This window comes from Mus caroli, unplaced genomic scaffold, assembly GCF_978045245.1.
Source record: "Mus caroli unplaced genomic scaffold, Mus_caroli_1 scaffold_15, whole genome shotgun sequence".
Classification (NCBI taxonomy): domain Eukaryota; kingdom Metazoa; phylum Chordata; class Mammalia; order Rodentia; family Muridae; genus Mus; species Mus caroli.
Genome location: NW_028227270.1, coordinates 43,444,717 through 43,460,701, shown reverse-complemented (window position 1 = coordinate 43,460,701; position 15,985 = coordinate 43,444,717). Strand labels below are relative to the sequence as shown.

At 41.1% G+C, this 15,985-nt stretch overlaps 2 protein-coding genes across 8 annotated transcripts in view; both read left to right on the top strand.

Annotated features, from left to right (window-relative positions):
• The window catches only part of Arb2a (ARB2 cotranscriptional regulator A), a 475,504-nt gene that overhangs the window by 310,829 nt on the left and 148,690 nt on the right, over window positions 1-15,985 (top strand). The gene's annotated exons all lie outside the window — the stretch shown is intronic.
• Window positions 11,426-12,944, top strand: Pou5f2 (POU domain class 5, transcription factor 2). The gene has a single exon (XM_021180171.3). It carries the CDS (start codon window positions 11,592-11,594, stop codon window positions 12,579-12,581), a length of 990 nt encoding a protein of 329 aa, XP_021035830.1. The 5' UTR covers window positions 11,426-11,591; the 3' UTR covers window positions 12,582-12,944.

Here is a 15,985-nt window from a genome sequence, read left to right as displayed (position 1 = left end):
GTTTGAAAAAGGAAAAAGAATAGTTGGATAAAAAGTGTGCCACAGACATAGAAGTCTGGATACAATAAAGTCTGGGAGAGACATAATATAGAGGTAAAGTTGAAACTATGAGATACTATATATGAGATATCTTGGGTACTGTGTTGTATGTTTCAAAATAATAAAATAACAAAACTTTCTTTACTGTGTATGGAACAGCATTATCCCAGGGCTATAGGGCAGGAAGCTGTAAATATTTGAAAACAGACTATAATATCAAGTGTTGCTGTCTTCTGACTTCTGAGTCTGGCAAAGCTTGCTCTTGCTAGCCCAATACTGGCAGGATATTCTTTGTCTACCTGGGGTTGTAGTTGGCTAAATGCTGGTATGTGGTCTTCTCCAAGGCCCCTCTCAGCACACTGATGTAGTCCACGTGTATTCATTCAGCCAGTCTATACCATGCACCCAACACTGCTTCTAGTGCTGGAAATTCTGTGTTATTGGAACTATAAATGCCTCACACAGAATGTCCATTCTAATATGTAAGATTGAAAATTAAATGATAGATAAGCCTCCTTTGGTGGTAGGATAAAATATAAAGTAGGAAAAGAAAGCCTGAACTGTGTGTATGTGGGAGAAAGACGATGGGTGGGCAAACAGAAAGGCCTAGCTGAGAAGGTGGCTGACACTCCTAGGGCATCCCTTCTAACCCAACCTTCCTCCCACTTGAAGGGTGCTTCATAGTGCTTGCTAACTCAGACATTCTTTTCTAGATGTTAAGGCTCAGAGACAACAAGTATTCTCTACATTGTCTTTTCTTTTGAGTCCTTAAAAATATGAACTTTTCCCTAAGACATGCTTTTCCATTTCTTTTTCTGAAATTCATGACAACAGGAGGGCACATTTACCACAGAGCTATTAGAGTTTGGCCTACTGTTGCTAAAGCAGCTTAATCTCTGCTCTCAGAGCCAGTGACAAGGGTCAGGCCCTCAGCATGCCTGTGAACATGTTGTACTAGGCACCGAGGAGAGACCTGGGTCTACTTAACGAAACTGCTCCCTATGCATTCTTCAGGAAGACCTTAAGCTATATTCTAGGCCCCATGTCCATTAGCAGGTCCTCCAAGAGCCTGTGTCCACCCTGTTCCTTGACCCTGTAATAACTGGGACAGGCTTTTCTCTATCCTTTCGGTCTATTCAGAGTACCTTATAGAGGCTGATCATTCAGTGTAAAAAGGAGGAAAGGGAAAATACCACATGGCTATCTTGTTCTCTAAAAATTGCAGTTGAAAACTGAGCTGCATTGGGATGAACCATTCTTTAAGTAGAAGGAGACTGTTGATAAAATGCACCGAAGTGCCAAACCACATGAACACCAAGTGGAATGTCAGCAATTACTACGTAAATTTGAATTGGAGACAACCTGCTACTGTAACCCTAATTTTTCTTCATTCAAATGGACCATATTGATTGTTTGGACTGAATATTTGCAAGTATTCACTTCACTTTATTGCTGAAAATACCTCTTGAGGAGATGACACTCTGAAGTTCATCTCTTTTTTGTTAGTAAATAATCGCTTCCTTTCTAAAAAAAAAAAAAAAAATAGCATGACAAATCAACAGGCATTGCCTCTGGAAAGTAGTGTCATACAGAACATGTAGCTAAGTCATCTGTTATGTTTTCAGACACATCTCTAATTAATTAAGTAATTGAAAATCCATACTGCATCTTGTAACCATCTTAAAATTCAAAACATTCACATGTGTATACTGTGTCAGTTTTGACTGTGTGCCCTGCTGAATCTTTTCAGCATTCCTCCTTCCATTCAAAGATTCTAATCTGCTAAGTGATGTTTTCATTAGCTAATAGCATTTCAGGCAGTTGTTTATTGCTGTGGAACTGGCCTTGTGGCTTTTACTCATCCATTTCCCTATTCATTGTTTTGTGCTACCTTATAATTATAAGTGAATGTAAGGCAGGAATATTCTACAAGTTGACCCCCTAGAATTCTGTTTTCAGTGACTCATTCATTACAGAATGAACCAGAATCCGAAACTCTGAGAAAATCACTGAAGGAAAGAATACCTTAAGAGACCTATCCAAGTATGATTGTTATCTTTTTAGATCAGATTTTGTATCCTCTGATTTTGTTCACAGTGGATATAAGCAATCTTATTTCAGAAGTATCACTTTTTAAAACTAAACTTTAAGTAGTCACCACATTTATTGTTGGTTTACCACTTTCTAAGATGATTTGTGAAAAGACTTCCTTCACAGAATTTGGTATTTAGTAAAGGTAGCAACTTTCATTTTACTAAAATCTCCTCCTTTTCCTCCAGACTTGATGTACGAAGATGGCGGGACTGGGGTAGGGGTTGCCCTCTCAGAGGTGAAGGGGAGAGGAAGTGGAGGAGGGACTCTGTGAGGCAGGACCAGGAGGGGAGGCTGTGGAGTATGGGGTGTAAATAAATAAATATGCTTAAACAATTATATTTAGGATACTTTTGGATAAATAACTGAAAAATATGAATAATATGAATTTTTATTTATTCTTTAAAATTAGTTATGATTGTTGGAAAGGTTAAATTGACCCGGGCTTTCAGTCTCCCTACCTACAAATCCCTGTTCCTTCCAGGCCTTAGAACCCTCTTCCCGTCGCTTACATATCTGTCTTCCTCTGCCTACCTTTTTAGTTCTCTCAGTTTGTGTGGCTGTGTTTTCCACAGTACAAAACTGTTTCTTCCCAAGTATACGTTTTCTCATCCTGCTTCACTGCCTGGTAAGAGACACATAGCAAGTCCACAGTGATCTGTCCACAGGGAAAAATACTTTCAAAATAGGCTTTTCTAGAGAAACAGCATCACTTTGTAGGAGTGATTCAGAACATCTAAAGTCAAAAATCCTTGATGCTAAAATGAAAATCCCAAGTGAACATTAGTCACCAGATATAGTGCAAATATTTTCTACTTATAAAAATCTCAAGACATTCAGATTCTTATCAACATGTTGAAAGAGGGAATATAATTTTTAGTTTTTAGTTCATCACATTTCTTAAAATATCATTTTTCCAAAAGGAAATTACTTCTATTTATAAACTTTGAGAGATTGTTTGATCAGAAACTTGTTTATATGTGTGAAAACTGATATTGAAAGAGTCTTTGACACTTTGCACTTGTATTTCTGTCCAAAGTATCTGCTAATATCTCCTTCAGCTGTACACATCTCCCCCACTCTTCAACCTGCTGTGCTGGTAAGTGGGGAAACAGACAGCGACTAGTTTACACAAATTTGGGAACCATATGGCATAGCTAACTGAGTCTAGTGCGTTTGTACAGTTTCAATCTCTTGGACATGAGAAGTAACTCAGTTGGTAAAATGGTTGTTGAACAAGCAATGGCCCTGTGTTTAGATCCCCATTATCCATGGTAGTATGTCTGTAATCCTAGCAATGGGCACAAGGGACCAACAGATTCCTGACACTTGCTTTCCAGCCAACCTAGTCCTATTGAGAGACCCTGACTCAAAAACTAAAGTGAAAGCAATTGAGGAAATCAACCAGCATTGACCTCTGACCTCTGTATGCCTGAGTAAGCAAAAACAACACACACACACACATCCAGGAAGCACAAAATTTCTTCATTTATAAAATACTATGGAAATATTGAATTCTTAATATTGAATGGTACTCTGCCACATTAAGAAATTAGTATGTCTTCTGAGGCTATTTACCCTACTTCCAAGCTAACATATAAGCCTTGCTTTTTACTCTAGGCATACATGCCAACTGTGTGCTGCTTGTGTTTTGAAACTTCGGTGGGGTGGGAGGGGTCAGGGGAAAGGATCTCACCCCGTAGCATAGGATGAATTCACTATGTGTACATAGCCCAGTCTGGCCTCCACCTAGGAACAATCCTGGTGCCTTGTTAGTGTTAGTAATAGGTGTCTTAGCACCACAACCAACTCAAATATGTCTTTATTAACCCCCTACATACTGAGTATGAAATGAGGCCATGCTAGTATTGCTAGCATTGTACTGTAGAGTCATGTTGTGGGTGAAGTGACGTCATTCATGTGGACCACTTAAAACAGTGCCCGGCATGTGTGTAATAAGCCATGAAAAGTATGTGAGGTTCTTGTTTGGAATAGTTCTGATAAACACAAGTTTCAGTGACCCTAATTTATTTAAGTAACATGGATTCTTCCAAAATGGTGTTAAACTTTTCTTACCACAGTGGAAGCACAATGAGTGCTTGACCTTAGCCACTAGACCTTCGAGTGCTCTGTGGGAATAACAGGAGCACAGTGTACTCAGTAGTCATGATACTGCTTCCTATCAAGTTTTTCACAGGATTGGCTATGCTTGTTCAGATCACAAACAGTACTATCTTCTCCTTTATACCAGCGGATGGCCAACACAATTGGAAATCAGCACAGGTAGAAAGCAGTAAGAGAAAAGCTGAAAGGTGTCCATGAAAAAGTTGGAAAAGGATGCAAACCTATATGACAACAACCTGTACGACACTACTCAGACTGCTTTGAGCAAGCTTTCTGGCAGGATAGCAAGCTCTGATATTTTTGATCTCCCCATTTTAAATTTCCACACACTAAGCAGCAAGCCCCGCCTTCACATCCATCTATTTATATTCACCCAAAGAAATGGCTTCCTGGCTTACCATTTTTGGTGTCTCTTTGTCTAGCAAGTACAATAGTTTTGGAGCAAATACTCACTTCTCTTGCTATTTGAGAATTCAAAACATCTGACATTTCCTTTCTGCTCTAGGTTGCCTCTGTCCTGATTCTGGTTCCATCCTGATTACCACCTTTACCAGGACAGTTTTTAAGCTCTTTATTTGAGTGTTCTAAAGTATTCTACCTTATTTTCCAGCCACTATGTGTCATTTTTAATCTGACGCTGACACTGTCTCTTTTACTCTTTTCCTTCCTGCGCATTACTTACTTGCCTTTCTCTCCTTCAGTCCCTGAAAGGCAGTCGATTTTTCTTAATATTTTGTCTTCCTTTCAAAATCATCCTAATAACAAACGTATGCTTGTTGGTTTCATTGCACTTCATCTACACTTTTGACAGTCATAACACATCAATGTCTTCCTGAATTTAAATTATAGGAAATGTAACACAAGTGAAGTATGAAGTTCTAGATGGAAATTAACAGGTTAACAAACTTGCCACTGATGCCCTGACTGCTGACAGTGTGACAGTGCCATGCACTTGTGCTGCGTCCCTTTGCACTTTTCACCAGGTGCATATAAAATAAATATTCAAAATGTAGACTTTACATTTAAATCGGTCCTGATAATCAACAATGGTGATAGAAATCTTGCTTTTACTCTCCTAGCCCTAATTAGTTTGATAGAATTGTTTCCCGGAGATCATATGCCCCAGTACAGCGGAATGCCAGGGCCAGGAAGCAGGAGTGGGTGGGTTGGGGAGCAGGGCCGGGGGAGGGTATAGGGCACTTTCAGGATAGCATTTGAAATGTAAATGAAGAAAATATCTAACAAAAAAAAGGGGGGGGGGAAAGAAAAAGAATTATTTCCCAGAGTTTAGAGTCATTTAAAAGATGTTTTCATCTGTTTATATTTTCTGTATGCAAAGATTGTATGCAAAGCAGGCTGCTGTGAACTCAAAGAATGCACTATAGGCAGTTTGATTTAGACATGATTCAGAAGAAGATCTCAGAAGATGGAAAGATCTCCCATACTTATGGGTTGGCAGGATTAATATAGTAAAAATGGCCATCTTGCTGAAAGCAATCTGCAGATTCAATGCAATCCCCATCAAAATTCCAACCCAATTCTTAACAGAGTTAGAAAGGGCAACTTGCAAATTCATCTGGAATAACAAAAAACCTGGGATAGCAAAAACTATTCTCAGCAATAAAAGAACCTCTGGTGGAATCACCATGCCTGACCTCAAGCTGTACTACAGAGCAATTGTGATCAAATCTGCATGGTATTAGTACAAAGCAAGGCAGGTAGATCAGTGGAATACAATTGAAGACCCAGAAATGAACCCACACACCTATGGTCACTTGATCTTTGACAAGGGAGCTAAAACCATCCAGTGGAAAAAAGACAGCATTTTCAACCAATGGTGCTGGCTCAACTGGCGGTTATCATGTAGAAGAATTCGAATTGATCCATTCTTATCTCCTTGTACAAAGCTCAAGTCTAAGTGGATCAATGAACTCCACATAAAACCAGAGACACTGAAACTTATAGAGGAGAAAGTGGGGAAAAGCCTCGAAGAAAAGGGTGCAGGGGAAAAATTCCTGAACAGAACAGCAATGGCTTGTGCTGTAAGAGAATCAACAAATGGGGCCTCATAAAATTGCAAAGCTTAGTCACTGGAGAGGAGGGAGTATTAATTGAGAAAATGCCTTCATGAAACTGGGGTGTAGGCAAGTCTGTAAGGCATTTTCTTAATCTGTGATCAATAGAAGAAGGCCTAGCCCGTTGTGGGTGGGGCCACCCCTGAGAAAGTGGTCCTAGGTTCTATAAAAAATCAGGCTGAGCAAGCCACTGGGAGCAAGCCAGTAAACAGCATTCCTCCATGGCACTGAATCAGCTTCTGCATTGTTTTGTGTTCCTGTCCTGACTTCCTTTAATGATGGAACAGTAGTGTGGAAGCATAAACCAAATAAACTCTTTCCTTTCAAAAAAAAAATTGCAAAGCTTCTGTAAGGCAAAGTATACTATCAATAAGACAAAAAGGCCACCAACAGACTGGGGAAAGATCTTTACATTCGATAGGGGGCTAATGTTGAATATATATAAAGAACTCAAGAAGTTGGACTCCAGAAAACCAAATAACCCTATTTTAAAAAAATGGGGTACGGAGCTAAATGAAAAATTCTCAACTGAGGAATACCAAATGGCTGAGAAGCACCTAAAAAAAAATTTTTCAACATCCTTAATCATCAGGGAAATGCAAATCAAAACAACCCTGAGATTCCGCCTCACACCAGTCAGAATGGCTAAGATCAAAAATTCAGGTGACAGCATATGCTGGCCAGGATGTGATGAAAGAGGAACACTCCTCCATTTCTGGTGGGATTGCAAGCTGGTACAACCACTCTGGAAATAAGTCTGGCAATTCCTCAGAAAATTGGACATAGTACTACCGGGAGATCCAGCAATACCTCTCCTGGGCATACACCCAGAAGATGTTCTAACTTGTAATAAGGACACATGCTCCAGTGTGTTCATAGCATCCTTATTTATAATAGCCAGAAGCTGGAAAGGACCTAGATGTCCCTCAACAGAGGAATGGATACAAAAATACACAATGGAGTACCACTCAGCTATTAAAAACAGCAAATTTATGAAATTCTTAGGAAAATGGATATATCTGGAGGATATCATCCTGAGGGAGGTAACCCAATCACAAAAGAACTCACATGATATGCACTCACTGATAAGTGGATAGTAGCCCAGAATCTTAGAATACCCAAGATACAGTTTGCAAAACACATGAAACTCAAGAAGAAGGAAGACCAAATTGTGGATACTTCATTCCTCCTTGGCATGGGGAACAAAATACCCATGGAGAAAGTTACAGAGAGAAAGTTTGGAGCTGAGATGGAAGGACCATCCAGAGACTGCCTCACTATTGCATATGCCATCAAGATTTTGCTGACAGGATCCTATTATAGCTGCCTCTTAGGAGGCTATGCCAGTGCCTGGCAAATACAGAAGTAGATGCTCACAGTCATCTATTGGATGGATCACAGAGGGCCCCAAAGGAAGAGCTAGAGAAAGTACTCAAGGAGCTGAAGGGGTCTGCAATCCTATAGGAGGAACAACAATATGAACTAACCAGTACCCCCAGAACTCATGTCTCTAGCTGCATATATAGCAGAAGATGGACTAGTCAGCCATCATTGGCAGGAGAGGCCCTTGGTCTTGCAAAGATTATACGCCCCAGTACAGGGGAATGCCAGGACCAGGAAGCAGAAGTGGGTGGGTTGGGGAACAGGGCGGCCAGGAGAGAGTATAGGGGACTTTCGGGATAGCATTTGAAATGTAAATGAAAAAAAATATCTAATAAAGAAAAGAAAATATCTAATAAAAATTTAAAATAATAAAGAATACAAATCCTCATAGAAATCCAAATCCAAATGCATTTATATTTCTACTTAAAGCATCTGCTTTAGAGCACACCCTTAGTTCCAAAGTGTAATAATAGAAAGCAACTTCCCCTTGGGTCAGTGTGGCTGAACTGTCGTCTATCAATTTAGCTTCTCTTCTCCCTTTTTCAGATGCTAAATACCTAGGAACCTGTGCTTCTTGTCCTTTCTCTGTGATTCCTATGGATAGGCGTGACCTGGTTCTTACATTATAGACCAGTCACTTAGGAAGGTTTCCACCTTTGCTGAAGGTGATAGTTTTGACTTTCAAGCTCTACAGTCCATGCAGTACTGTTGTCCAGGGCATTTCCTTCTGCTGTTTCTTCTGATCTCTGTTATGTCTTATTTCCTGTGGTCACACTGTTACTATGGTGCATTAAACATTTAAATAGATACCAAAATCTTAGGTCTACAGGTTCAGTTTCACCGTGTAGTCCCTCCCCTCCACCCCATATGCAAAAACCAGGATATGTGCACATTGGCAAATGAGAGTAACTGAGTATAAAGAAAGCCTTAATTGAGAACACCCAAGTTAATTTTAAAACTCGTCAAGCTAATATAGCCTCATTTTTTAATTTAATGTTTTTAGCCACTCTGTTTTAATTCGTGTAATATAATAAAGCTTAGTTCAAATTCATTTGAACTCATCAGATTTTTTTCCAATTCACTGAAATGTTTCTATTCAGCTATTGTTTTTAAACAACTAATGAATCTTTTTTCTCTGCTAGTGAGACATTTTTTCTATGCAGATCTTAATATATAATTGCCCTGTCTCTCTTTTATCTCTCTTTGTGTTCCACCTTAGCAGACACTGGTTGCTTTGTGAGTTATGGGTTGCGGGAGTATGAATAGCTATCAGTCCAGTTATTCTTTAATGAAATTCCTTACATTGTAAGCTGCACTTTAGAAGCTGTCATCCAATTTGAGACAAACTGGAAGTCTTTTCAGCACTGGTACCAAGGAGGTTGGATAATTTATTTATTATTTATTTTCCTAGCAACACAAAAATAAATGAATAAATAATAAACATATCTTCTCTTTGTACCATGTGTCAGGTATAGTTCTGGTGCCAGGGATCTCGCAGTGAGTGAGACAAGGCTCCTACGTTTAACCTATACTTATTGCATAAATTGATAATCTTAAAATAAAATCAGATACTCAGCCTGCAGATATGGCAGTAGATTTGCTGATTTACAACTTCAAGGCCATATCTACAATTTCAATTTCTGTAAATTTGAGTCTGATTTCTCCTCAAGGTCCTCCCCTCACCGAGAGAGAGGTACCTGACAAGTTCCTTGTTGTAATATAACAGATGGGAGATGAGAAGCTCCTAAGGTCCATCTTCTTGTTGTTTCATTGGCATTACGTTATGTTACGTTATTAGCAGCATAATATTCATCATTCAGCAAAAAGATTATTAGTCAGGGTTCTCTCATGTTGTAGACTTACTGACTCTTCCATGAGTGTCCTTAAATTGAAGAGACCGAGACATAAAAGATTTGTTGCTATCTACTCCAATGATGAAGTGAAAAAAATAATAATGATTAAATATAGGAGGAATGCTACAGAAACAATACAGACCTCTTTTCTGCCTGGGGAAGGGAGGGTCCCCATGAGGGGATCTCTACCCTGTGTCTCATAGGTGACAGGAAATGCAGCATGCTTCTTTTATTCTGTGTTCTTTGTGTCAAGAAACATACAGTGGACACAAACAAATATTTATTAGATAGCAGTACATACTAAGCACAAAGTAAATTATGTGAGAGGGGAAAACAGAGTTACAAGGACTGTGGTTTGCAAAGAGTGACGAGAGGTGTCCTTTTCTCCTGGGGCTGTCTGAGCACCCTCATAAACAGTAATGAGAAAGATGCAGGGAAATCATTTGAAGCAGGAACAGGGGTACACAGGGCACAAATGATATTTAGGAGAAAACAACAGGTTTTCTTCTTGACCAAGAATTAAGACAGGGGAGAGTGTATAATGAGGCTGAATCAGGTAGTTTGAAGCTCTGTGAGCATCCCTCCATGTCAGCTGAGAGAAGCGTGGGGTGTGGGGGAGAGTTGGGGCTGGCTTTGGAAAAGGTTTGAAGAGTGAAGTGATATGATTAGATTTTCTGTGGTTATTTTCGATTAGGTTTGGATTGCTTTGATATGATTTTGGAATGTTATCTATAGCAGCACTATGAAAGATGAACCTGAAAGGGAAGCAGAAGAAGATCCTGTGGCCTAAGTTAAATTAGTAGGGGAAGGCATGGCTAAGACAGCAAGGTCTAGTGTACCGGGGCTGATGCCTTATTGATATGAGAAAACTGAAGATCAACTGGTGTCTGACTGATGTTAATGTCATGAGCCAGCCCTGTGGCCTCTGGAGAAAAGGCACAAAACTAGTGTAATTTGGTCCAGCAGAAATACAGATGTGGAAGTCAGAAAGCCCAGTCAGAGAATACTTGGCTGATACTCACACATACATTTTTAAAGAAAGAAAGAACAAAAATAATATTTGCTCATGCAGATACTGCAGAGAACATTAGAGAATGTAGAATTTTATGACCCTTTGGATTTGGTAGCTGGAAGGCAAGAAGACCAATTTCTTTAGACACTGGGAGAGACAGAGCTGTATTGTAGTTGGCTTAAAGAACTATAAGGCATGAGGCTGAGATCTTCCAGTCACTTTATCATCTTCTTTAGAAGCTTTGAATCTGATGTTATATCTTTCTTTTCTTCATTTTTCCCTACTTGGGGCCTAGAGCTGTAAGCCTGAGCTAGGAGCATAGTAGAAAGACTTAATAAGATCTTTGTTTATCTTATTAAGGAGGGAGAGGCCTTGGCTAGAAAAGCTTTGTGTTGCTGAGTCAGTAGTGCAAGGGTCATTCTCAGTGCACAACAGCAGGTCATATCAGACCAGAAATCATGTCTCCAGGGAGGAAAAGATGACAGAGTTTGCTTTCCACCGAGTGGGAAAGCTTGGCGTGGGAGGCTAGGTTGGAATGCGTGTCTACAGAAATGCACAGGGTATACACAGGATGTACCGTTATCATGAAGATTATATAGATGGAGACCATAGAAATGGATGAACAGGTACTGTCAACGATGCTTGAAATATAGATGGCTAATTGGTGTCCATGAAGCTAAGATGGTGGTTCAAAGGCTGTGAGTGGAAGGAAGGAGACACCTGAGTTTTTGAGAGCTTAAAGTCAATGATTGCGTCCCAGTCAAGGATAAGATCCAGGTAGTTAAGAGTTGAAAACAACGGTTAGGACAGGAGGCTCCGTGTTTTCAAACCTGAGGACTAAGTTACCTCAGTCTCCAAGCCCCAGCTTTCAAACACACTTTGTTCCAGTGTCTTGCTTGCAGTGCTGTCTCCGCCCACTGGGGGGCGGGGCTCGAGGGCGAGGCTAGTGGCTGTTCAGAAGCCTCGAGAGCTATCAGTTCCTACCAGACTCCTGCTGGGGGTCCCATCCACCCCATGGCCGGGCAGAGGTCTTCAAACGTTTTCCCTCTCCCAGGCAATAGTGGTGGTGGCCTGGAAGTTGACACCCCATCATGGTTGAGCAGCCAGGCAGCAACAAGCAGGTTAATGGTGCGACCAAGTATGGGTCCAGGCATCTGTCCAGGCCCTGAGGTATGGGGAGTGCCTCTGGGCTCCTCACCTTATGAATTCCGAGGTGGGATAGCACCCTACAGAGCTTGTGAGGCAAGGGCCTGGTCCCAGAGTTCCTCTGAGGATACCTGCCCAGGACCTTACATCGCCTTGAGGTACATGCCAAATTTGGCACTGCCAGAGGACGTTTCAGCCATACAGAAAGAGATGGAGCAGCTAGCCAAGGAACTGAGACAAAAGAGGATGACCCTGGGTTACTCACAGGCCGATGTGGGATTCGCTGTGGGAGCTATGTTTGGGAAGGTTCTCAGCCAGACGACCATATGCCGCTTCGAGGCCCAGCAGCTCAGCCTTGCCAACATGTGGAAGCTGCGACCCCTGCTGAAAATGTGGTTAGAGGAAGTAGATGAGAAGAACCTTCTGGGCATATGCAGAATGGAGATGATCCTGCAGCAGGCCCGGAAGCGGAGACGTGCAAGCAGAGAGAGACGCATTGGGAGCAATCTGGAAAAACTGTTCTTGCAGTGTCCAGAGCCTACGCCCCAGCAAATCAGCTATATTGCTGGGCGCCTCCGGCTACAGAAAGACCTGGTCCAAGTGTGGTTTTCTAACCGGAGCCAGATGGGCAGTTGGCCAACCAATGATACCTCCCGGAGGGAGAATGTGGGGGCAACTGGGTCTCCTTTCCCAGGTCCACCAGTGTGCTTTCCCATGGCACCAGGGCTCCATTTTGATTTCCCCCACTATGAGGGATCATGCCTTGCACCCCTGTACTCCTCTACCCCATTTCCTGTACGAGGAGCCCTTTTGTCTGCCCCAACCACCACTCTGGGCCTCCCCAGGCTGTCAAGCTGAGGGGCCTACCCTGCAGGGGAATTGCAGGGGAATAAGAGGCTAGAGAGAAGGAGGTTTTGTTTCAAGGTTAGCGTTCAGTTCTCTGACTTAGTGGGTGTGGGTGGGAGTTATTTACCGAAGGCTTGGGAGAGAAGTTAAAGAGTTCCACTTGCTTCTTTTTGTTTTTACCTTTGTTTTTCCCCCGGTGTTGGCATTGCAATATCTTTATGGCTATAATGTTTTGTTTCTCTTTTTATTGTTAATTAAAGATGTCCATTGTTCCTTGTGGTTATCAGGAAACACAGTCTCTTTATAAACACAGTATAAAATTAGAAGCACAAGTCATATAAAACTACTGTACTAGTGTTTATTATAAACAAGCAGAACCCTGTCTCAAAAAAAAAAAAAAAAAAAAGCAGAACTTTGTACAAACACAAAATCCAGGCTAACAGTTACTCCTCAGAGAGGCCCCAAACCAACTGCCCTTTTCAAGTTCTGCTCAGTTGCTAACCTGCTTGGGACTACGGAGTGTTGCTCAAGGGTAAGTACATACATGAGCTTCTGCTGTCCTTCTCCTCTATTCATCAGTGTTCCAAAGGATGTGTCAAGGATAGCTTCAAAGATACCCGTTATCACATTTAGGAATTTATTTTCCAAGTTAACTTTGGATTTTATTTTTGTTCATGGCCTTTTCCTAGTTCCTTCTGGTTCTTTTCAGTATTCTTTTTTCTAATGTGATTTTGAAATGAATACTTTGTTTACATGATATTTTCTTGTCTTGCTTTGTTTTGTTTTCTGGTGTCCATGTGAGATGCCTCTGTGGAGTCAAAAGTAGAACCCTGGAAAACTACATCATGACCCTTTGTTCTGCAATTACAGGACTGATTTTATCAGCACACATGAGTCAGACAGCTCTGTTGCATCCACTTAGAATTTTCTTCCATTCACTGTAGAAACTGATACTTTACTGTTAACTAGTATACCTGGTTAAATTTGCCATTGCCATCGTTTTCTAAGTGTAAATTCAGTTTGTACAACTAAATTATATAATCTGTAACTATATCACCCTCCTATTCCAACTCTATGTCAGAATTCTAAAACATGAAGTCTGTAACCACTAAGCACTACATCCTTTCCCCCTCCTCCTAGCCCACCTGCTTTGTATCTCTCTGAATTTGTGGACTCTAGACATTTATATTAGTAGGCTCATCTAATAATTGTTCCTGTGTCTGACTTATTTCACCGGGCACACTTTCAAGGCTCATATATATTGCAGTATTTATCAGACTTGATTCTTTTTTTATGATTGGGCAAGATTCTGCTGCATAAGTACACTCTGCTTTGTGTAAAACTCAGCATTTGTTTAGCCCCTCTTCAGTCCACTGAGAAGAGTGCTGTATGAAGAGCTAGAGGAAAGAGGCTGTTGAGTCCCTGTGGTCAGGTCTTTTGAATAAACACCTAGAGATGGAACTGCTGAATCAGGTGATTCTATTAACTTCTTATTTATTTTATTTTAATAACATTTTATTAATTCTTTGAGAATTTCATTCGATGTATTGTTCACATTCCCAGTACCCAACTCCTCCAAAATCTATCCCCATCTCTCCACCTGCCCAATTTGCTGTTTTCTCTCAATCTACATTTTTCTCACCCCATCTCAGTCCAGTTTTTGTTGCCCCAACAGTCTTTGCGTGTAGGGCCTGCCCTGAAGTGAGTTCAACCTACACAAGGTCAGATCATTAAAGAAAACTGACTCTCCTTCTCCTAGCAGCTATAGAATGCCCAGAGCTCATGAGTTAGGGATAAGAATCTTTGCTGGTCTCTCTTTCTCCTTGCTGGCATTTTGTCTGCTTAAGCTTCAAGGATCCTGTCACAATCACATGAGTTCTTCTATGCAGATGCCCTGTGATGTCCAGAGAACATTGTTTCCTGTAGTCACCAACTACCCCTGACTTTTAAAGCCTTGCCACCACACCCCCTCTTCCACAGAGACCCCCGAGCCTTTGGGGGAGGGGTTTAATATAGATGTCCTATTTAAGGATGAGCACTCTGAAGTCTATTATTCTCTGCATATTGACCAGTCATGGGTCTGTTAATTGCCAGCTATTGCAGAATTATTAACTTGTTTGCATACTGCCAAAGGTCTTCCTCAGCAGGTATGTCATTCTGAATCCTCTCGAGGAATATATAGGGTTCAGTTCTCCAAGTCCCTGCCAACACGTGTTACCCCCACCACTTTTCCATTATTCTCATCCTAGTGGATATGAAGTAATAGTCCATCTTGATTTAGTTTGCATTTCTCCATTGAATGACATTCCATAAATGATATTACGCTCATATGCCAATTGCCCATTTGTATTTTTCTTCTTTCAAGAAATGTTGATTCAATTATTTTGCCTATTTCTAAATTGGTATGTTTTTCCTTGCATATTGTAAATGTTAAAATCTTTTTTCTTGTAACATTTTTAATTTACATTAAGTAACATTTTACATTAAGTAACTTACATTTAGCAGATATGCATGTAAGTATTTCCCTTTACAGTCTCACACTTGCTATTTAATTTTTTATTGGTTATTTTATTTATTTATATTTTAAATGTTACTCCCTCCTTCCCAGTTTCCCCTCAATAAACCCCTTATCCCATTTCCTTTCCCCCAGATTTTATGAGGGGGCTTACCCACCTCCACCTCACCGCCCTAGCATTCCCCTGTGCTGGGGCATTGAGCCTTCACAGGACCAAGAGTCTCCCATCCCATTGATGCCAGATAAGACCATCCTCTACTACCTATGCAGCTAGAGCCATGGGTCCCTCCATGTGTATTCTTTGGTTGTTGGTTTAGTCCCATCAACCAAAGCTCTGGGAGGTCTGTTTGGTTGATAGTGTTGTTCTTCCTTTAGGGTTGCAAAACCCTTTAGTCCTTCCCCTAACTTCTCCATTGGAGTCCCCGTGTGCTCAGTCCAATGGTTGGTTGTGAGCATCCACATCTGAATTGTGGCAGAGCCTCTCAGGGGACAGCTATGCCAGGTTCCTGTCAGCATGCACTTCTTGGCATCAGCAATAGTGACTGGGTTTGGTGTCTGCATATAGGATGGAACCCCAGGTAGGGCAGTCTCTGGGTGGCCTTTCCTTCAGTCTCTGCTCAACTCTTTTTCCCTGTATTTCCTTTAGACAGGAGCAATTCTGGGTTAAAATTTTGAGAAGGGTGAGTGGCCCATCCCTCAACAAGGGGCCTTGCCTAACTTCTGGAAATGGTCTCTTCAGGATCTCTCTCCTCTTTCTTGTGTATTTCAGATAATGTCATCCCTGTTGGGTTCTGGGAGCCTCTTGCTTTCCTGGCATCTGGGTCTTTTTGGTGGCTACCTCTAGTTTCCCATCTCCCATTGCTACATACCTCTGTTCAATTACCTGACTCTCTTTATAAAC